The 23,846-nt window shown below is 35.3% G+C and overlaps 1 protein-coding gene across 5 annotated transcripts in view; it reads right to left on the bottom strand.

Annotated features, from left to right (window-relative positions):
* Nucleotides 1–23,846, bottom strand: part of STXBP5 (syntaxin binding protein 5) — a 169,071-nt gene that overhangs the window by 55,307 nt on the left and 89,918 nt on the right. For all 5 annotated transcript variants that reach the window (XM_005684892.3, XM_018053317.1, XM_018053318.1 and 2 more), the window contains exons 10-16: nucleotides 10,648–10,802; nucleotides 9,381–9,453; nucleotides 7,509–7,656; nucleotides 7,247–7,314; nucleotides 6,932–6,972; nucleotides 5,871–6,091; nucleotides 5,203–5,381 (exon numbers count right to left, since the gene is read on the bottom strand). In XM_005684892.3, the coding sequence (XP_005684949.1) occupies nucleotides 5,203–5,381; nucleotides 5,871–6,091; nucleotides 6,932–6,972; nucleotides 7,247–7,314; nucleotides 7,509–7,656; nucleotides 9,381–9,453; nucleotides 10,648–10,802 (885 nt within the window). The remainder of the gene's footprint in view (nucleotides 1–5,202; nucleotides 5,382–5,870; nucleotides 6,092–6,931; nucleotides 6,973–7,246; nucleotides 7,315–7,508; nucleotides 7,657–9,380; nucleotides 9,454–10,647; nucleotides 10,803–23,846) is intronic.

Raw genomic sequence — 23,846 nt, 5'->3', positions numbered from 1 at the left:
AGATAAAGAAGTAGGAAAGCCATAAACAAAGATTAACAAGTGTATATGTTTGGTCACAGTAGAAGGTATATGTAGTAACAGTAAGAATTAAAAAAAAAAAAAAAGTCACTATAGCGAGATAGGCCAGGGCCAGACTTTGGAGGTCTATGAGGTCTGGCTGCAAAGGTCTGATGTTGAAGAAAGAACTCAGGGCTCTGAAGTGCTAGAGTGTGAGTCTTGGTTCTGCCACTTAACGTCTTCCTGTTTGAAAGTGGGAATATTTTACTTAATCACAGTATAAGGATACTGTGAGTGCCTATGAGAGAATTTTTTCAATGGCCAAATTATGCAAAAGGCATACAATTTCATTATTAAAGAATTAAAAGACAGCGAAGGGTTTAGGAGAAATATTTTGGGAAGATTAACTGTAGAACTTCACAAGATGAAGTAGAATAAGACGACTCATGAGGAACTTCCTGTGATTCGTGTGATGCAAAATAATAAGACAGATTTGAAACCCATGAACTAAGTCTCAAAAAGGTTCATAAACTCCATTAAGGTAGATACCTTGCATTACTTTTAATACTCCAGCAGATGAGGTATTCAATATTTATTGAATGAATAAATGAGCTGCAGACTGATTAGAGGCGGAGGAGGGGAGAAAAAGAAGACAGTGATTCTAAGTTTTGAAAAAGAAAAAGATGTCAGGATGAAGAGCCAGTCTTAGAAGATGTGGTAACTTTGACAGGATGGTAGGGGTCTTCAAGTGAACTATTCAGCAAAACAGTTATACTCACTTATATTGAGTGAGTTCCCACAAAACTTATATTGGTTAAACTTGTTATAAGCATGTTAGAGGGAGGGAAGGAGGGGTTTGTCTATAAATGGGAGACTTCTAAGGAATAAAGTTACTAAGCTAATACCTTTATTACTTGTAAACTTCAAGTGAATTTGGAAGATAAAATTTTTATAAAATATGAGTTATCTGTGTGACTACTTTTACTATTAAAAAAATCTACTTTTACTTTAAGGTGGGGACATTTTGATTGCAGACTCTCCAGTAACTGTTCTTGTAAAACATACACAAAGCCTGGGTATTCTAATGATTCTTGAGGCTTCTGCCTTGGAGTAAATGTATAAAGAAGGACAGCTGGAAGTCTATTCTATGTTTAACCTCCTGACACTAAACTCAGAGAACCCTTTGGATCATTTAGTTGGTACTTCCATGAAGAAACCACAACACCAGACCTTTTGCTGTCATATTTGCTAGACTCAGTCCAGGTAAGAAAAGGGTCACGATGTTTTCAAAGTTTCGGAGTAAATGTGAATCACCAAGAGTACTCTTAAAATGAACTGAGTTGCAGTCACAACTGCCTGTGCAAAGTCTGCAAGTTAATATACTCAGAACTACACACTGGCTGAAGCAGAAGTTCTAATTTTCCTCCGGGAAACACCCACTGATCGGCTACAGCCATCCACCTCAAAAGACAAAAATAAACACTGAGTAGCATTTCATCTCCACCAGAGACAGCCTCTGTTGATACAAGCATAGCCTGCAGAGTCTGAGTGTGCTATTTTCTCCCTGTATGAATTAAATAAGCTTCAAGGAAGTATCCACTCTCCCTCTGGCATACTTATGTGCACCTTAGATTCTCAGGGCTGCCCTCGTGGTTCAGTTGGTAAAAAGTCTGCCTGCGATGCTGGAGACCTGGGTTCAATCCCTGGGTTGGGAAGATACTCTGGAGAAGGGAATGGCTACCCACTCCAGAGTTCTGACCTGGAGATATCCATGGACTTATATAGTCCATGGGGTCGAAAAGAGCTGGACATGACTAAGTGACTTTCACACTTATATACTCACTCTCAGATTTTCAAGAGCAGGAACAGGCATTCAGGGATAATTTCAGATAGGTATATTTGGGCACATTTTAGATGTAAGTGATGAAGACACACAGAAGTCATGGAATTCTTATTTTACTTAGTATGAAACAAAAACATTCTTAGGCAAAAATAACTTTAAATAGTCAAACATGTTGAAAAAGCCTCAACTAGTAAAAAATTAGAAATCAAATCAAGAAATGATGACATATGTTAGATTTTAAAAATACAAAATGAGGGCTGAGTGGGCATTATGTTTAATGTTTATAATGGTTATATGCAAGTTATCATTTTAATGATTTTAATATATTAATTTGTTTACTTTTTAAAGACAAAGGGTAGAACTTATTTTTATGAAAAGCTCCATAATTTGTACAAATGTATTTTAAATTTAAAAATAATGTTTAGAGGCCTGGCAGTTTCAAAACAATTTGTCTGATTTGACTAATACCCTGAAAAAAGCACATTTAAAATACTTGAAAACAAAATCAAACAGTTACTTTTAAAAAGTTTCTTCAAAAGACAATTATGTACAGGGAGGGATGGAATGTGAGGCTGGGGTTAGAGGATGTAAGCTATTATATACAGAATGAATAAACAACAAGGTCCTACTGTATAGCACAGGGAATGATGTTCAATATACTATGATAAAGAATATTGGAAAAGAATATTTAAAAAAGAATATATATATATAACTGAATCATTTTGCTGTAGAGCAGAAATATAACATTGTAAAAATCAACTATACTTCAATGGGGAAAAGAAAAAAAACCAAACTAAGTACAAAAATAATTTGTACAAAAAAACAAACAAAATCTAAGTATTAGTTATTTTCACATCAATTTAGCTATATCTTGACTTTTAAAATTGGTTTTTGAGATTGTGGACTAAAACGATGTGCAGTTAACATTAACTGCATTTACCTGAAAACTATTAAAATGGTAAAAAAAAAAATTTTATATATATATATATATATATAATTCAGATTGCCTGTGATTTAGAAGTCACTAGTGAATATGTAGATTTTAGACAAAAATCTTGAACTTGTTACCAAAACAAACCTCAAAGACAAACTACTTTGTATGCTTATAAAAATTAAACAAAAAACAGAAATATACATGAAAATTAGAAGAAGTGACATTAATGTAAATTTTACAAATTTAAGTTTAAAGTACTACAGAGTAAGTAACAAAAGGGAAAGATGTAGAATTCTTTTATTGCCAAGTTTCATTCTATCTAAACATATGCCAGATGGCAGCAGAAAGGAAGTATACACATGGGATAGAAAGGAAAGGGGAGGAGGTAGGGAGGGCAGGGAGAGAGTGAGGGGAAGAGGGAGAGAAAGAGGGAAGAAACCTAAGACCTTTCTAAGAAAGCAGCTGCTTAACCTCAATGCTTATGTTCTAAGGTCAGGTCAGTTTTCCTCCTCGGCACGGCTGGCATCCTGAGCTGGCTAAATCTGTTGTGTGGCACTGTCCTGTGCACTGCAGGATGTTCTGCATCAACCCTGGTCTCTATGTCCGGGCTTCCCTGGTAGCTCAGCTGGTCAAGAATCCACCTGCAATGCAGGAGATCCTGGTTCGATTCTTGGGTTGGGAAGATCCCCTGGAGAAGGGAAAGGCTACCCACTCTAGTATTTTGGCCTGGAGAATTCCATGGACTGTACAGGCCATGGGGTTGCCAAGAGTCGGACATGACTGAGCGACTTTCACTTTTCACACTAGATGTCAGTAGCGCTCCTTTCTGTTGTGACAAATATTGTCTCCAGACATTGCCAAGCGTTCTGAGGAGCAAAATCATCCCTGTTTGAGAACCACTGGCATAGAACACAATCTCAAATTTACGTAAGCATATAAAGAAGATTAAAAAAGCTGTACTTTTCTATAGTTCTATATCATGAGTGATTGTGATATTAAAAAATCTGCTTTATCTCTGGTTGAATGCATTTTTGATTATGCAGACATTCTCCTCAGCAACTATTAAACCATTCAATAACGGTTCTAGTAGACCTAAAGTCAAAAAGTATAAAGCCTGGTTCTTTTAACAAATGGAACTGTCTTTCTGTGAATCTACTACAGTCTGCCTTTTGCCCCCAACTTTTGTTTTCAATCTCTGACATTTTTCACACACTTTCAGTCTTGATCCTAATTGACTTCTCTTTACACCCTAGTTGACTTCTCTGTGAATATAATACTTTTAATCATAGTCTTCATGAAATCATTCAGTGATTTTAACTTTCTGTTTTCTTTCTATGCCATTTTTAAGGCTCATATACTTTAAAAGTGACCAACCTAGACAGCATATTAAAAAGCAGAGACATTACTTTGCCAACAAAGATCCGTCTAGTCAAAGCTATGGTTTTTCCAGTAGTCATGTATGGGTGTGAGAGTTGGACTATAAAGAAAGCTGAACACCGAAGAATTGATGTTTTTGAACTGTGGTGTTGGAGAAGACTCTTGAGAGTCCCTTGGACTGCAAGGAGATCCAACCAGTCAATTCTAAAGGAAACCAGTCCTGAATATGCACTGGAAAGACTGATGCAGAAGCTGAAGCTTCAATACTTTGCCACCTGATGTGAAGAACTGACTCATTGGAAAAGACCCTGATGCTGGGAAAGATTGAAGGCGGGAGAAGGAGACGACAGAGGATGAGATGGTTGGATGTTATCAACTCAATGGACACGACTTTGAGTAAGCTCCAGGAGTTGGTGATGGTCAGGGAAGTCTGGCGTGCTACAGTCCATGCGGTTGCAGAGTTGGACATGACTGAGTGACTGATCTGAACTGATGCTTTAAAAATTTTACCCACTCAATAATATAAAAGTAAAAATAAATTTTGTCCAATTTACTCCTATATAAAAGCAAAATGCATTAAATATGGATTTCTACAATAAATGTATTTACATAACAATGCTGTGATATTAAAGAAGATTCAGAAAAAGAAAATGATTACCAAACAACTATATCTCTATAGGCTGAAAAAACAGAATTTTCAGAGTGCCAGAAAGCAGTCAACGTGTACATTTGATCCACACATAAACCCAGACTAAAAAATGATGATGGATTGAGAAGAATGAGCTAGATACAGAGGAAAAATCCATGCTGGTCTATCAGTAGGTTTAGAGATCAAGCCGTATTACTTTAAGGATAAAATCATGGAATGCAATCATATTGCTCTTCGTGCTACAAAAAAGTGAGCTGGATTAACCACAGTGAAATGCAGAAAGAGAGGTGGTTATGTCATTTTACTCTGTCACAGGAAAACATTACTTAACTTTACTAATGCTTATAATTTACCTAAATTAAAAGGTAAGTTCCAAACCATCCGTATTTCTCTTTAACTTACTTCAAACAAGGGACATTGTCCCGAAGCCCATCAGATGAACTGCTACTGGTAGAAGGATGAGACTGAGGAGGGATGGGCTGCGGATTGGCACTCCCAACCGGCGTTGGCAAAGGTGGTGCCTGCTCACCCTCTGGGGTTTCCACATCACTTATCTCATACAACAATCGAACTTCAAGCATCTGTTGTAAAATAAGACAGTTTACCCTCTCCTAACAATTACCGTTCATTTTGTTAGTTTATACATACACACATGTACACTACAGAGGAAAGAACATTTTTAAAGGAAAAATTTAGTGAGGTTACTAAAGGTAAAGATTTCACAAAGAAAAAAATGTTTCTGACTCAGGTTTTTAAAAATGATTGTGTGTTGTGTGCAAGTACATTCACACATATACATTATGATTTTAGGATTTATGGCACTCCTGTTAATACAAAATTAGATTAGGCTCATACTTATATTAGCTTTCCTTAAATGAAACAGAATGCATTTAAAGATTTAAATAAATGTTCAGTAAAAAGATATAAGTAAAAGTATGCCTTTTCTTCACAAAAGATAAATGCACTGTAAATACTGAGGTATTTTAAAAATGACTACAGATAGTCTTCTAAGTGATTTGAAAACTTAAATTTCAGACATTTGACACTGAAAATAATTAAGAGACGACTACCGGAATGACTTCTGTAATCACTTCTTGTTTGCTGAATCTATAAATGATGACATGAGCTGAAACTCCAGCTATGCACAGCATTCTACTTTCGGGACACCAGGAGATGATCTGAATGGCATATGGATCCTCATCTACAATGTCTGTGTTTGGCTTCTCATCTTTATTTCTTGACTTTTCAAATACTTTAGATGTCTTTAGTTTATATAATACTTGTAGAGTTACTAAAAAAAAAAAAACGGGATAAAATATCTTAGTACAAAAGAATAAAAGGGAATATTTAATCAGTCATACCACATCAGAAAAACAGCCTGTTTTTTGAATCATAGTTTTATTCCTATGTCTATATTTCTCTCATTCTTTTATATAATGTATTCATTATACTTCATTGACCAAAGAAGGTACACTCATTGTATTCATTAAAAACAAAATCACCATCACGATGAATTTAGATTATCTGAAAAAAAATGAGTAACAAAAAGACTTTATAAAAAAGAAAAGCATAAATATAAATAATAAAGCACATACTTTGCTTTACAGAATTATTTTCTCTCTGAAAGGTACCACTATTATCTAACACACTTCATGATGAAACATAATATACCCTGAGTTAACTAGATTCTAATTTTGTAATTAGTAGTGTTTGCACATTACTCATTGAAAGCATTCTTTCCTTTTTGCTAATGTAACCACTGTATATAATTCACATAGCATAAACTTTCATGATATAAGTTTAGAATTGGACACTAAAATTATTGAACAGATTTATGTTGATTTGAAGCATAGTCTCACTTCTCTTATCTCTGAGTTAGGAAGAGAAGGTTTGAAAAAATACTGAAGAAAGGATTTGAGTATTTCTGCTGAGACTTATTCTTGATTTACTAATTAACATCCTTCAAATATCTTCATCTATTATAAATTCTACTCAAATACTTGATAAATCAAGCATTAACTTTACAGCCTCTAAATTTCAAATTAAATTTTAGCTATGCAATTATTACAAAACAAATTACATAAAAGCAATAATTGCATAGCATGTAACAAATAATATTCAGAATACTTACTCGCAGAAGCATCCCAGAACTTAATCGACCCATCAGCATGCCTGTGAAAAGCAAATGAATTAAGAATGTGTTGAAGAAAATGTTTACACTATTTTTCTCTTTGAAGTTAAATATATTATTACTTGAACACAGTTACCAAAATGAGGAAAACGGTAAAATTTAGGATAAATTTATAGGTTCTATACAATCACTTATTACTTATGATGTTACTGTATAAAGAAAAGCACTACCTGCCGAACTAATTAATATTTATGTAGTCCTAATCATATTTAGTTATTAATGATTTTTTTAAGGAGAAATGAGACTTTTACTTACCCTGTAATAATTATTTCTGAGTAGCTTTGAGCACCCAAGCCCCAATTACCTCCATTAATGGGCCATTCCTATAAGAAAAGATTATTGTATAAAGCCATTTCCAAGCATAGCATGTATCTTCATAATATATTTATGACAACAGTAAACAACACATTTCCAAAAATGATTAATTTCTCTAGAAAAGGTATCATTATCAACCACGTCAAGGTGAGAGTATAAAATACTGAAAGGTAAAGTAATGAGTAAAATTAATGCTCATTACCTTTTTGCTGTAGCCTTGACGTTTCTGTCTAGCTCCAACAGAATAAAGTGCAGGAATAAGGTCCACAGGACAATCAGCGAAATATTCGCAACATGTAACAGGGGATTCATGTATACTCAAAGGGTAGGGGTTTTCAAATATAGGATATCTTTAAGAAGCGGAAAAGAAAAAATATTTGTTAATGAATGGTTACCTATGATTAATGAAACAATGAAAAACATATTTAAACTTATTTAATAATAGGTTATTCTAGGGCTATCATTTAGAGTTAATGTTTTTAAATTCCTTTGTTCGATATGGTCTTGTTATTTTCAAGAAGAAAAAAAAAAACATTATTGCAGCTAGCACGCACTAAGTTGACGTGAACTTTGGAATGCCTTAAAGTAAGGTAAATAATACCATTCACTTACACTTTAGGGTTTTCTTATCTCAGTACCATTTCCATTTTAATCAGACAGCTTATTACGTCCTGTGCACCGTGGATGTTTAGCAGCACCCCTGTCCTCTACCACTAGATGCCAGCAGCACCCCTCCCCTCAACCATAGATGTCCACACAGACATTGTCAAACATCTCTTGAGGGGCAAAATTGCCCCCAGTCCAGAAATACTGAATGGGTAAACTTATTTAAAACCATATTTAATGATTATCTCTCAGGAAACACAACTAATATAACACAATGTTCTTCCATTCAAAAAATTTATAAGTAAACATGCTATCATCTAATCTGGAACAAGCAGAATATTAGAAATACCACAAAAAGTTGCACAGGGTCTACGGTGAGAATTTACAGGTCAGTTATGATATATCTGGTGAAGAGAGAATAGGAAAAGCTTGAAGAGGAAAAGAAGGCTGCTTTGAAATAGGACAAACTTGAAGAGGAAAAGAAAGCTGCCTTTGAAAGTTATGTGGATTTTTGGTGTCAGTGACACAAGTGGGACGTTTCAGCTGCTGGGAGCTACACAAGAAAAGATGGGGGGCAGGGGGTGATGCTTGTTTAACACGCTGTCCAGTCTTCCTAGAGAACAGGTGCCAGGTTGGAAATGTACGCTGAATAGAGTAGCAGGCTGATAAACTGTTTTTACATAAAAAACAGAGATCCAAAGAGATTTAAAGAAAAGAGTAACAAGATTAGTGAAGTGAAGTGAAAGTTGCTCAGTCATGTATGTCTGACTCTTTGTGACCCCATGGACTTTACAGTCCATGGAATTCTCCAGGTCAGAATACTGGAGTGGGTACACTTTCCCTTCCCCAGGAGATAATCCCAACCCAGGGAACGAACCTGGGGTGGATTCTTTACCAGCTAAGGCACAGGCGAAGCCCAAGAATACTGGAGTGGGTAGCCTACTCCTTTCTCCAGCAGATCTTCCAAAGCCAGGAATTGAACCAGGGAACAGGGATAGGCTACCCATTCTAGTATTCTTGGGCTTCCCCTTGTGGTTCAGCTGGTAAAGAATCCACCCTGTGTTCTACCCCTTGGTTGGGAAGATCCCCTGGAGAAGGGTTAGGCTACCCACTCACCAGTATTCCAGCCTGGAGAATTCCATGGACCATATAGTACAAGTCCATGGGGTTGCAAAGAATTGGACACGACTGAGCGACTTTCATTTTCACTTTCAGGGTATCAAGTATTAGGTTGAATCATAAAAAATTTCAGAAATTCAACAAATTTTGATTTAAACTTGGATTTCTATGTGAGTACCATAACGGAGAAATTTGGCAGGTAATGAGAAACATATATCTGTGGTTCCAAAAGGGGGTCCAGGTTATGAATATGAATGCAGCATTTTCAAAGAAATGAAATAGTCAATCCTAAAGAGACTCTTTCTTCACCACATACTAAAGTAACTGTTGACCAAATTTTATTTCTTACCCATTTTGTGCAAGGTCTATTAGCACTAAATCCTTTTCTAGTAGAACCACCACAGCGTACGGTTCTTGAAAATCTGGAACAGGAAAACAAGGCATGAACAATAGTTACAGATATGCAAGAGGGCTGCAGATTAGATAATAAAACATGTTGGCGTGGTTTTTATTTTATTTTGTTCCATTCACTCAAGTATTTAACATTCTGATATTGTACTTCATATAATGTAAGGGCAGTATGTGTTAAATGAGATAAATCTATATAATACCCCATAAATAATTATTTGTTTTGTAAAGATGAGTTAGACAAGTTCAGTACCTTCCATTGTATTGCAAAGTCCGAGACAGTACATGAATAACATATCTCAAATTTAAATCTGAATACCCTTAAGAACAACTCTCATAACTGGATCTCATAGAAATCCACTAGATTACCACTATAATACTATAACTCTTTCTTGGGTATTTTCTATGTGCATATCAACTATAAAATGTATTACATATTTATATCTCAATTAGCTTTAAATAAAAGTAAAAAAGATCCAGCTAAATTTCTCCTTAAATAATAACATGTCAATGATAGTGATTAATTTCATGTGTTAGCTTATCTCTGCTATGGTGCCCATTTGTTTGGTCAAACACCAGTGCAGATGTTGCTATGAAAGCATTTTTTAGATGTGATTAACATTTAAGTTAGTAGACTCTAAGTAAGGTAGAAAATTGTAGATAATTTGGGTGGGTCTCATTCAATCAGTTGAAGGCCTGAAGAACAAAGACAGGTGGTGTTCTGAAAAAAGCAATTTGCCTCAAGATGGCAACTTGGAAATCTGCCTGAGTCTCCTGCCTTAAAAATTCAGGTTCAAGACTGCAAATCAAACTCTTTCTTGAATTTTCAAATTGGTAGTACATTTTCACGATTCCTTTAAAATAAATTCATATTTCTGCTCTCGTTCACCTTCTAAAATCTCCTATTGGTTCTGTTATTCTGGAAAACTGTAACTGACACCCTAGATTTTTAGAGGATTTTTAAGTTGCTCTTAATGTGGACAGTTTTGTCTATCCTTCAGAGGCACTTACTACCAAAATTTAGAATGAAACAGACACAGTTTATTAAATAAAATTTCTCAAATAAAATTTATAAAGTTATGAAGGCAGCATTCCTTCCCCAGAAGAAATCAGCACAACGGGATAAGTTAACTGCTTAGAAAACCAGGGGGTCTTGCTCTGAGTAATAGACATATATAGAGACTGAATTTTAAAGGTACAACACTTACCATTTGGGTATGGTGTCTCACACAGCGTCAGAAAGTCAACAATTGAGTAGTCCATCTCTAGCACTGCGGTACTTTTCCCATGCATCACTGTTAAGCAAGGTCTCCTTCCTACAGTATCATATGACAAGCCTCCTGATAAAATAATAAAAGGTTCCCTGGAAATAAAACACAGTTAGGATTATAAACAACACAGTGGAGTCTATCTTCTTGCTGTATTATAAATTCTTTTTTAGTGAAATAATAAAATCTTAAATTTTAACATTTTTAGGCACCATCTAATTGATTATTCACATGTAGATTTTTAAATTGCAGTAGGTAAAAACCAGGTGAATTCTTAAAAATTAATCTACAGTGCATATGAACACTGACCACATTCTACTTTCGTATCTCCTTTTGGTCCCTATATTTTTCTTTCCTTTATCTTCTTTATAGAATTTTCAAAAAATTATCTCTGGGTTATTAAGTCTCTTAAATGTACTGTCATTATTTTCAATCCTAATAAACAGACCCTCTCAACAGACATTCCAAGAGGAAATGTGAATATCCTAAGGCACCCATCGTATGCAATGAATTAACTTCTCAAAGATGCATCAAGAATGTACTAGCCATAAATCACCCCTGAGAAAACTGAAAAAATGGTCACTCAAATCATTTTCTGTAGTGCTTAATTCTCTTCTGGAAGCTTGGCTGGTATCCTCAGAAATACAACTCCCATGCACATCTATCAACTGCCCTTTTTGACACTTCTGCTGCTGCTGCTGCTAAGTTGCTTCAGTCGTGTCCGACTCTGTGCGACTCCATAGATAGCAGCCCACCAGGCTCCCTCATCCCTGGGATTCTCCAGGCAAGAATACTGGAGTGGGTTGCCATTTCCATCTCAATGCATGAAAGTGAAAAGTCAAAGCGTAGTTGCTCAGTTCTGTCCGACTCTTCGCGACCCCATGGACTGCAGCCTACCAGGCTTCTCCGTCCATGGGATTTTCCAGGCAAGAGTACTGGAGTGGGGTGCCATTGACACTTCTAATAAGCCCTATAACTTTGTCTCCTTATTTGTCATTAGTAAATATAACGATTTACTTTTAAAAGCTACATATTTAAATATGAAAAAAGAAAAATACCTAAATATCCTTTCATATGCTTTAATCTATGCGTATTTCTTGACTTCCCTGCACATGTTTTTCATCCATCTTTTGTTGGATTATATCTTTTCTAACTGTTTTCTAAGAGTTCTTTGCATTCTAAGGAAATCAGCTCTTGATCTGCCACACGTATCGTCCCATTTGTTGGTGGGGAGTTGTTTATGGTGCATCACACAGATGATTTAAAATGTTCCTATATAATCTTCTTAAATCTCTTCATTTATAATTTTTGAGGTAGTTTCATAGTGCTTCCTCGAGGTCCAGTGTATCTATCCCCCTCCTCTCAGACCTAATACAAGTAGTATGTGATAATATGCAATGTTAAACATAGCTAGTTCTGGAACAACACTGCCTCTGTTTAAATCTCAGCTCTGGCTCTACTTTCCCCATGACATTGCATAAGGTACTTAATCTCTCCTTGCCAGTTTCTGCGTCTATACAACATGGAGCTAGAGTGGTAAGTATTTCAGTTCAGTTACTCAGCCGTGTCCGACTCTTTGCAATTCCATGGACTGCAGCACGCCAGGCCTCCTTGTCCGTAACCAACTCCCAAAGCTTGCTCAAACTCATATCCATCGAGTTGGTGATGCCATCCAACCATCTCATCCTCTGTCATTCACTTCTCCTCTTGCATTTAATCTTTCCCAGCATCAGGGTCTTTTCCAATGAGTCAGTTCTTTGCATGAGGTGGCCGAAGTATTGGAGCTTCAGCATCAGTCCTTCCAATGAATATTCAGGACTGATTTCCTTTAGCATTGAATGGTTGGATCTCCTTGCAGCCCAAGGACTTTCAAAAGTTGTCTCCAGCACCACAGTTCAAAAGCATCAATTCTTCGGAGCTCAGCTTTCTTTATGGTCCAATTCTCACGTCCATATATGACGACTGGAAAAACCATAGCCTTGACTAGATGGACCTTTGTTGGCAAAGTAATGTCTCTGCTTTTTAATATGCTGTCCATGTTGGTCATAGCTTTTCTTCGAAGGAACAAGTGTATTTATCCTCAGACAATTACTGAATTAATTAATATATGCAAAGCACTGGGTTCAGTGTCTGGTGTAAAGAATTACCTATTATTATTATTATCATTATCTTCAAATCATCATTCACAGAACTAATTATTTTGCTTATTGTTTTCCTCATGAAAACATGACCTCCATGAGGGCAAGGGTATTTATCTGTTTTGTTCACTGCTATATGCAAAACAGTGTGTGGTTGGTAAATAAGTACATTAACAAAAATGTATGTTATGTTAACTATTGTCTAGCTTACTAACATTTAGATTTTTCAGTACTAAACTGTTTCGGGTAATAGACCTATACCCATAGTTTCACTATTCTCAATTCTTGACTTACTGTGATTATTGACTGTAGTCAGGAAAGTATATTTAATTTTCTTCTACTTTTCATTACATACAGTGAATAAACAATATAACTAACTCTCGTATTCTGAAATACAACTGAATATAAAATACTAAAAAGGGTGAAGAGTTGAACAACTTACATTTCTATAGAATGAGAGGCATGGGCCACGTATTTGATATGCAATATTTCAAAAAAAGTCTGACAAGTTTGTTTTTATACGTATAAAACTCGCATTATTAATATAAGAACTATGAATAGGAACATGCTAAGGTACATTACAGAATAAAATTCCCATGGAGATACCAAGTAGGTACTGACAGGTAGGTAATCAGTTTATTAGACAAACTCTTAACATGGTTTAAACAACATCATGGCATTTTAAGTTTGTCCTATATATATATATGTTTGCTCAGTGGCCTTGTAAATGCCTATACTTCTTTTGTAAATTTAGGAGAAAAAACAACAACAACAACAAATTATGGATAAAAATAAATGAATAAGAAATAGTTTGAAAGGAATATCAAGGTAATATTATTTTTTATAATAATAAGTTTCCATAATTCAGCAATAAATGCATGTATATGCATATTTTTTCTTATCTTATGGGATGTTTTTAAAAAAATCACCTCAGTTTGCCAGGCAGGAATCACTTGACTTACAAACTTAATGTTCCAAATCTTGAGGCATAAATATTTTGCCAGAAGAAACCAGTCTTAAATACAATGGTAAAATTGAGTTAAATATTTTAACTTTTGACATATAAAACTATAAAAATTCAAAAGTTTTGTTGATACTTGGAATTATATTCAAAGTTCTAGGAATCTAGATTAATTCTAGATAACATGTGAATTGTGAATGTGGATAATCTTTTTTTAAATAAATTATCCTTCTTGATGTCATAATAAGGTCTAGAAGTAATATAAGTTTTATCCAAGAGTCTGCCTTTTGAAGGCATCTAGGTTAGGAAGGTATTAGTTTGAACTTTTTACAATTTTGATTGTTATTTTTAAGAGGCTAGATACTTTGGGAAAGTAAAAATGTTTCCTGACTCTGATTAAGCTCCCGAGGTTGGCCTTGACAATAGATTTGGCTGAAGTTGTGTTTCCAGGTTAAGCATTCTTCATTTTCTCTACTCAAGAAGTCATTTGTATAACCAATTTGCTTAACTCAGCCCCATAATATTACCCATTCATTTGAGCACTTGTACTCTGGATCAGCCTGGGATTTCTTTGGAAGGAATGATGTTACAGCGGAAACTCCAGTACTTTGGCTACCTCATGTGAAGAGTTGACTCATTGGAAAATACCCTGATGCTGGGAGGGATTGAGGGCAGGAGGAGAAGGGGATGACAGAGGATGAGATGGCTGGATGGCATCACTTACTTGATGGACGTGAATCTGAGTGAACTCTGGGAGTTGGTGATGGACAGGGAGGCCTGGCATGCTGCGATTCATGGGTCGCAAAGAGTCAGACACGACTGAGCGACTGAACTGAACTCCTGAGAATAAAATGGTGCTTTCATGCTTGTTCTAGACAGACAGTTAACACACTGTGACAAGTATGAAGACAATAAAACAAGGTAGAGTGCTGAATGTGAGGGAGGGACTAGAGGGGCTTCTGTAAAATAGAGCAGTCAGGAAAGGCCCCTAAAGTAACGACAGGCGAACTGGAATCAGCATGAAGAGGAGCCAGCCAATCAAAGACCTCAGGGTTGGAAGAGAAGGATATACAGTTTAGACTGCAGGAATAACCACCGCAAAGACCTCAAGTCTAGAATGAGCGTGGGCTACCTGAGGAACGAAAAGGCCACCATGGTTGCAACACACTGAGTAAGGCAACACGTGGTAGATGACATGACTCCAAATCTTGCAAACACATCCTGTTTACATCATAATGACCTCAAGAACCTAACCATTCTCTATTTCATCTTCTTAATCAACATGAGTTCTGGCCCTAATAACCTCCAACTTATATTCTTACAATAGCGTTTGGTTGTTCACTGCCTGAGATATACTTGTCCCTCATTTTGTGTTGGGCTAATATCTATTTCTCCTTTAAAACTCAGTCTAATCCATATTTTTCCTGACCCATTCTTCCTGAGTTGGATGCCCTTCCTGTGTTCCTAAGCACCCTCCATATACCTCTTCTCAGCATTTCCACACCGAATTTTCATTATCTACTTTCCATTTGTATTGTGAGCTCCTTCAGGACACAGAATGGTATTTAATCTCTGTACTCATAGGCGCTAGGCAGGGTATCCCCAAATGTTTTTGTTACATACATTGTAAACATCACTAAACCTACTGCTCAGCTGGTCAATGGTGCTAGATTTACTGACTCCTGTAGAAGCCCCACATCTTAGTCAGATTGGAGAAGGAAATGGTAACCTACTCCAGGAATCTTGCCTGGGAAATTCCATGGACAGAGGAGCCTGGTGGGTTATAGTCCATGAGGTCCTAAAGAGTCGGACACAACTTAGCAACTAAACAACAACAACAACATTGAGAAACGCTGTCTAAAGCAGCTTGAAATACAACTGTTGTGCTATTCTGATACTCCTTCTGCATAATTAGCACTCTTACCTATATTAGTCACTACTCCTCTATATTTTTAAGATTGGAATTTAAGTTCTAAATACATAATCTCATATGCCATGGATTTATACTACTAATCTTATCAAATTCCCTGAGTTTTTCCAAATGAAGATATGCCATTCTATTTCAGAGGTGTGTGCTGTGTTGTGCTTAGTCACTCAGTCATGTCTGATCTTTGTGACCCCATGGGCCCGCCAGGATCCTCAGTCCATGGGATTTTCCAGGCAAGAATACTGGACTGGTGTAACACTTTGCATTTGGTGAGCAGAATTGTACTTGAGCTCTTGAAAGCTACCAGGTAACAAATACCTTATCCTTACCACTCTAATCTCAGAGCTTAACATGAAGTCCAAACACAGACTTATGACTGACTGAATTAATAAAGAATTATTAATTTTTATAAGGCCGTATGTCATATTTTTCACATTCTTAGTTCACCTTTCAAATGTAAATTTGTATTATGTAATTTGAATAGTCTAAGGGAAATTTGAGCAATTATGACCTCTTATTTGGTGGCAAATTAGAGTCACCTGCACACATGGTTAGAGTGGAAAACAAATTGTGAAGCACACGCAATAAGTAGTAGTGAATTCCTTCTGCAAAGTTTTTGAGCCAAGAAATCAAAATGGAATAAGCAAAAACAAAGGTTTCAAAAATGTGAATGTTTAATGTAAGGGCCAGGAAGCAGAAAAGAAAATAAAATTGAAAATACAGGGAAATGGGACTTCCTTGGCAGTCCAGGGGCTTCCATTGAAGAAGATGTGGGTTTGATCCCTAGTGGGGGAACTAAGATTCTGGTATGTGGTTGGCATGGGCAAAAAATAATACAAAATAAAAATAAAAGAAGAAAACATTGGGAGATGAATTTCTAATCATATAATGTTACAGTCTCAAACAATGCTGTTCCAACTATCTGTGGTCAAGAACTATTTAAAAATTTTAAAATTCACTGGAAATCTATGCTTTTTATAAGAAAAACAACAAAAGTGTGTGTAGATGTTGTGGCAATGTCAAATGAGATGAAAGTTTCCACGATCTACTCTTGATTTCTATACTAATTTTGTCTCAGATCAGTTAGCAGAGTGGACTCATTCATACATCACACTTTGAGTAGTGGAGCACTGAAAGCTGAGCCTCCTAATGACTGGCACTACTTGACTTAGTGTCATTAAGGATCTCACTATAAGACCCCACACCTCTTACACTCTGCAGACTTCAATCAAAAACCATAGAACTCTTTAGCTGGGCCTGGATGGATAGAGAGGCTGATCACAAGAACAATTCTTTGATAAAAAGAGAACTACTACTTAGTTATAAGAAGTTTTCATCAGGTATCATTTGACTGAACAGAGAAATACCTGGGTACCATAAGAATAAATCACTATGATAATGACATAATTTGCTAGTATGATGAAGACGATGTTCAATTATATTTCCAGTTCACATCTGTACATCTGCCAATTTTAAGAGGACCCTTTGGAGCCAAGGGAGACACTTCCAGACCATGTTTCACTAGTGACTAACCCTAAGAATCTTTTGCTAATATAGATAAAAAGTTATGATTTTGGAGTAAAAATAAAAGAAGGTAACATTTAAGCAAGTTTCTGTTCATTTCATGAACAGAATTTAACATGAATAATTTAACAATGATAATACAGTTTTGGTAGAGTGGGTCTGTTATACTACAGTATTTGCATAAAATACAAGATTTTAATTTTGTGTCAAATATTTTATTATAATTTTTGTTATGTTAAGTTGTTAAGAATAATTGGATTTAATACATATCCTTTAAGGTAATAAAAATATGGAATCTCAAAATATTTCCTTTTGGATAAGTCCTCCAATGCCTATGTGACATGCAACAGTGATTCTTACTATGGTCTGTGACTGCTAGGGGTTCCCAAGACTCTTTCCAAAATATCACTATGGGTAAAACTATTTTCATTGTGATATTAAGACATCACTTGCCTTTTTTACTATGTTGATATTTGTACTGACAGCAAAAAAGTAACAGTAATTGGATAAAACTCGTGTACCTCAGACTGAACTGAATTAGCATGAATTAAAACAGCGGCACCAAACTCTACTAGTTATAGTCTTTACTGCCACAAGTCAAGGAGGACGTTTTCCCCCCTCACTTTAAAGTATCCTTGATGAAGCAGTAAAATGACTACTTTTAAATTTTGCATCCTGACCCTAGGGCTTTAGTTTATTAAAAGGAGTTCTATTAGTACCATGGAAAGAAATGTCCAACACTGTGCTGAGAAAATGGGAGCAGATCTGAGTAGCATCTGAGTAGTAGTATGTAAGTTGTTGTCGTTCAGTTGCTAAGTCATGTCTGACTCTTTGAGATGCCATGGACTGCAACACTCCAGTCTTCCTTGTTCTTCACCATCTCCTGGAATTTGCTCAAACTCACGTCCATTGAGTCGGTGACGCCATCCAACCATCTCATCCTCTGTCTCCCCCTTCTCCTGCCTTCAATCTTTCCCAGCATCAGGGTATTTTCCAATGAGCTGACTCTTCGCATCAGATGGCCAATGTATTAGAGCTTCAGCTTTAGCATCAGTCCTTCCAATGAATACTCAGGGTTGATTTCCTTTAGGACTGACTGGCTTGATTTCCTTGCTGTCCAAGGGACTCTCAAGAGTCTTCTCCAACATCACAGTTCAAAAGCATCAATTCTTCAGTGCTCAGCCTCTATGGTCCAACTTTCACATCCGTACATGACTACTGGAAAAACTACAGCTTTGACTATAAGAACCTTTGTTGGCAAAGTGATATCTCTTCTTTTTAAACTGCTGTCTAGGTTTGTTATAGCTTTCCTTCCAAGGAATAGTATAAGAGCTGTAGTTTATTATTTTACATGTTAAAGATGTCCAAAATAAAACAATTCCCCTAATTTTTTTAGAATGTTAAAGTTATTTTAAAATATATTAATACATATTTTTAAAATTCTAAACTTTATTTCTGATATGGTATATATCAAAAGATAAAAACCCACAAAAATAAAAGTTCTTTTCGGTTCTTCATAATTAAAAGTGTAAAGGATCCTGAGATTAGCTTGTGGATAGTAAGTATACATCTAAAAATTAAGCCCACACAAAAGAAAATATGCAATGACAGGTTTTCATTTTAATAAAGGTAGTAACATTTAATGGGTTATTATAATTACTAAGAGATTATATAATTATATAAATGGTATTATAATTATAAAGGTATTAGTAGTGGGCTTGGGTTCATTAGCGGATTCTATTAGTACAATACAAAGAAATAAAAGTGGCATTCTTCTCTAAATTATCTTCTTTTGACCATTAGTATAGTGATATTTATCAAAGTCCTATGACTTCTGTGCTTAGTCACTCAGTCATGTCAGATTCTCTGTGACCCCACAGACTGTAGAATGCCAGGCCCCTCTGTCCATGGGGATTTTCCTGGCAAGAATACTGGTATGGTTTGCCATGCCCTCCTCCAGGGGATCTATGCAACGAAGGAAAATGACTTCTCTTTATACTAGTCAGATTTTAAAGTCTTCCTTAATCATTTAAGAATTTTTAAGAGTTATTCAGCATTGGTCCTCTAATATCTGAAACTTTCATTTAAATAACTGCCCACAAATCACAAATTTAAAGATAAAGGCAGAAAAATCCATGAATTCTAAATTCCTTGCTTAATTATGAAAGGGAAATAGGATCTCAGAACACCATTCCTACACTGGAGGCAAAAACTTCCTTAAGTGCTACTATGAACTGAAAATTTCATGAACCATAAAAACTTCAGAAGAATTACAATAATTCTCTAGTAGCCCATAAAGGTTGATAATGATAATAAAAGCTAGTATGATGAAGTTGCCATGCAATGGCAACATAACTTTTCTCCACCTGCGCTTTTTAGGACAGAGCATCAGTTGTAGTGTGAAGTTAAACAGAGAGCAAAACAGTAAGCACCATATGGTAAATCAGTGAGATAAAGATACAGAGTTTAGTAGACCTATCCTAACTATACAAATTCTACAAAACTTATGCTGTGGATTTTACAGTTTTTACATACAGATTCGTTAGGATACATAAGATTTATAAGGACATAACAGTAATACATATCAGTGTAATACTCTGGTTTTTTCTTGTATCAATATACATAGAAAAATTTGACTATGTAACAATTAGACTTTCTTTTTTCCCCCAAAAGAAATCTAAACATTTTAATGTAGTCTTTGCCATATGGAATTAAATTAAGATGAAATGAATTGTATATGTGGTTCACAGTGTCACAAGTATAATTTCAAACCTTATTTATAAAATAACATTTAAAAGTCATTTACTGCAAACAGTCTTACATGGATTTTATTGTTGTCACCTAGGAAAATATAACCTAAATGATGTAAGCTAGTATCAATATATATTATAAACATCCAAGTAGTGGGCTCCAAAATCACTGTGGAAGGTGACTGCAGTCATGAAATTAAAAGACACTTGCTCCTTGGAAGAGAAGCTATGACAAACCTAGACAGAGTATTAGAAAGCAGAGACATGACTTTGCTGACACAGGTCCGTATAGTCAAAGGTCCAGTAGTCATGTATGGATATGAGAGTTGGCCATGAAGAAAGCTGAGTGTTGAAAAATTAATGCTTCTGAATTGTGGTGCTAGAGAAGACTTGAGAGTCCCTTAGACTGCAAGGAGATCAAACCAGTCCATCCTAAAGGAAATCAGTCCTGAATATTCACTGGAAGGACTGACACTAAAGCTGAAACTCCAATATTTTGGCCACCTGATGCATTGTGTCAACTCATTTGAAAGGACCCTCATGCTGGGAAAGATTGAAGGCAAAAGGAAAAGAGGACAGCAGAGGATGAGATGGTTAGATAGCATTACTGACTCAATGGACATGAATCTGAGCCAACTCAGGGAGATAGCGAAGGATGGGGAAGCTTGGCATGCTGCTGCACGCCATGGAGTCACAAAGAGTTGGACACGACTTAGCAACTGAACAGAAACAACAACCAGTGAACTATCACTAAGACATTGAGTGTATGTACAGATCACAGTGAAGTCATCTTAGGGACAGGAAAAATTGTAGATTAGGATGATGAATAAAGATGGGAAATATACTCTTAGATTAGCTTGAATAATACATAAGGCTTCAAGAATGCACTAGAGAATCAATTTTTTTTTTTTTTTTAGGTTCCCTGGTGGCTCAGAAGGTAAAGAATCCATCTGCAATGTGGGAGATCTGGGATTGATCCTTGGGTTCGGAAGATCTCCTCAAGAAGGAAATGGCAACTCACTCCAAAATTCTTGTCTGGAGAATCCCCATGGACAGAGGAGCCTGGCAGGCTACAGCCCATGGGATTGGAAAGAGTTGGACATGACTGAGCAACTACCCACAGAGAACCAACTTACATGAAAAGTAAGCATGGCTCTAAAGGAAACTGTAGGAAAGCTCAGAATGAACTTCAGTAGTAGGCAAAGTAGAAAAAAATCAACTAGAGGCAGTATAAGAAGGGAATGTCTTAATAGCCATAACAAATAAGCAACAATTTTGAAAATGACTAGGTCTGAAATAAAACTTGTATTTTAATAAATAATGCATATACAAAACTACAGACAAGTTTATGAATAATTTCTGGTCCCTGTCAAAACATAAAAGCTTAGCTGGACAAATGCTTACAAAAAATTAAAATGGAAAGTTTCTATGAATCATCGCTGCTTTGCCTGCAGATAGAAATAAATTTAACTTCAACCCCCAATTATGGCAGCACGCTGCCTTTCCATTAACAGCATTCATTTAGGAGTTCACATTATGGTTAGAGAATTAAAGATAATTCTAAAGCATAAATGCTGATTTTAAGGTAGTAAGTTAAAAAACAAAGTCATACTGCATTGATAAGACTATGAAATTATATTTTATACTTCTTTAAAGTAAAATTTCAAAAAGAAATTTGTCTATTTGTCAAGGTTCCTAAAAATATTTTATCTTCAAAATTTTATCACTGGAAATTTACTGTAAAGAAACAGTATAATAGCAAAAATCTTCTGTTGAATTCTCTATAGAATCATGAGAGAATATGTTCACTACTATATTAGTAATATTATAATTTGATTATCTATAATGTGAAAAACTAAATGTTTGAAAAAAGGGAGGCATGTCTGAGTAAACTATACAGCCTTTGAAACTTAATTTTAAACACTGATAAAACTAGGATACTTTAGATAGAGTAAGAGGACAAAAATTACCAAACTGAATATCCTCAAAGAATAAAGTGAAGTGAAAATGGATATGCATTTGAAAAAAGACTTAGGGAAAATGAACCCATGAAAAAAAATTGTTTTAGAATAGTGGAATCACTGGTCCTATGTTTCTCTTGTTAGGATTTTATTTAATGTCACAAATTAAAAAAAAAATCTAGATACTTTCAAAAACATTTCAGAGAATAAGATAATAACAGTGGTTAAAATGAAGTTAAGTTTTCGTGACTAATTAAACTTTTTAAAAGTGCATTTTTCCTGGGAAATATCTGAAGAGCTTGCCAATTTTTAATGTCATGTTCATATCTGTTATTATACTTTGTGTTAAAGTCCTGCTAAAATGTAGCTTATGCAGAAAATTTTTCTGCTTTCTAGATCACTCAAGAAAAAGCAAATTAAGTCATGATATTATTATGTTTTATTCATTCAACTATCATTTTACTGAGTGCTTTATGTGTGGAAGTCACTGTAGCAGGGGCTAAGAATGCTTTTCCATCCTTTAATTTCCCTAGTTTTGTTCCATTTTTCAACTTGTGCACTCCCCTCTGCCACACTGTTTATTCTTATCATCTAGTTCACCTACTTCAGTGTTACATTTCAGGATCTAAAATATATATAATTCTAAGATTTTTGGTTTTGTTCACTGTTTAGTTGCTAAGTCATGTCTGACACCAAAAAATTTTCTAAAAGAATAGATCACACGATCATATAAAAATGCTTTCAAAATTTAAGAAAGGTTATCTTCTCCATCTGTACTTTGGAACCATTATTAGAAATCCACTCTAAAACTTTCTTCTAAATATATTTCATTTTCAGTGTCTCCTATTCCAAAGGCTCTTACTTTTCTGTCATTAGTCATATGGAGGTCTTCTCTAATTTCAAGTGAAAATAAAAATCTGCATATTGGGACTTCCATGGTGGACCAGTGGTTAAGACTCCTCGCTTCTGACGCAGGCAGCAAGGGTTTGATCACTGGTTGGGGAACTAAAATACCACATGTTATGCATTATGGCCAAAATAAATAAATACTGCTTTCTACTCTCAAAAAAAAAAAAAAAAAAAAAAAAAAGAATCTGTACCTTACTCTTCTTGATGACACATAATTGCTACTTATATCTACTGGTGAATTCACTAAATATATGTTCTACATGAGGGTTTTCCATTATGAATCCATTCATTTCTTTTTCTTTCTTTTAACATCCCTACATTCTGGTTCATCTTTGAAATGTACTATTCAAGCGCCTTTTTACAAGTTAATCTTTCCTACAATATATATCTCCTAACTTCTCTTCTGTTATCTTTCTACGGAAGTAAATAATGCTTGCTTACTCTTTCCTAGAAACAGTTCAAGATTATGATTATCTTATATTTCCATTCTCCCTGTTTGGAGTCTGCTAGTCTTCATTCCTATTTTATTTTAGCATCTTTCAAGGTAAAACACCAGTGCTGGGAGCGTTGGTGCTACAGGGTTCTGAGCTGTCAGGGAAGCATCCTGCATATGTTGCTCTGTTTCATACTGAAGTAACATCACCTCCATTTTAGCAACTGCCATTGGTTAAATATACTTTGAAGGCTTGATAACACACCTACTTTCCAAAAATGTTAACAAGTAAAATTTGTTAATGACAGAAAAATGGATTTGGATATCAGTAGACTTAATTAAATATGGATATAATTTTTAATTTAGCTGTAATAAATTAAATATTAATAAAGATGCTTAAAAATAGAAAAATCTTACTACTTTAAATTGATAGATGCCATGGACAAAACCCAATCTTGAGCATATATATAACTACTAAATGAAGTGTTCTGATGTCAGAGGAAACAGCTATCAATCCAGTAGTCTCAGTGATCTAG

The sequence above is a fragment of the Capra hircus genome, chromosome 9, assembly GCF_001704415.2.
Source record: "Capra hircus breed San Clemente chromosome 9, ASM170441v1, whole genome shotgun sequence".
Lineage (NCBI taxonomy): Eukaryota > Metazoa > Chordata > Mammalia > Artiodactyla > Bovidae > Capra > Capra hircus.
Note: the sequence above shows the minus strand (reverse complement) of the source record. Positions and strands in the feature narration are given on the sequence as shown.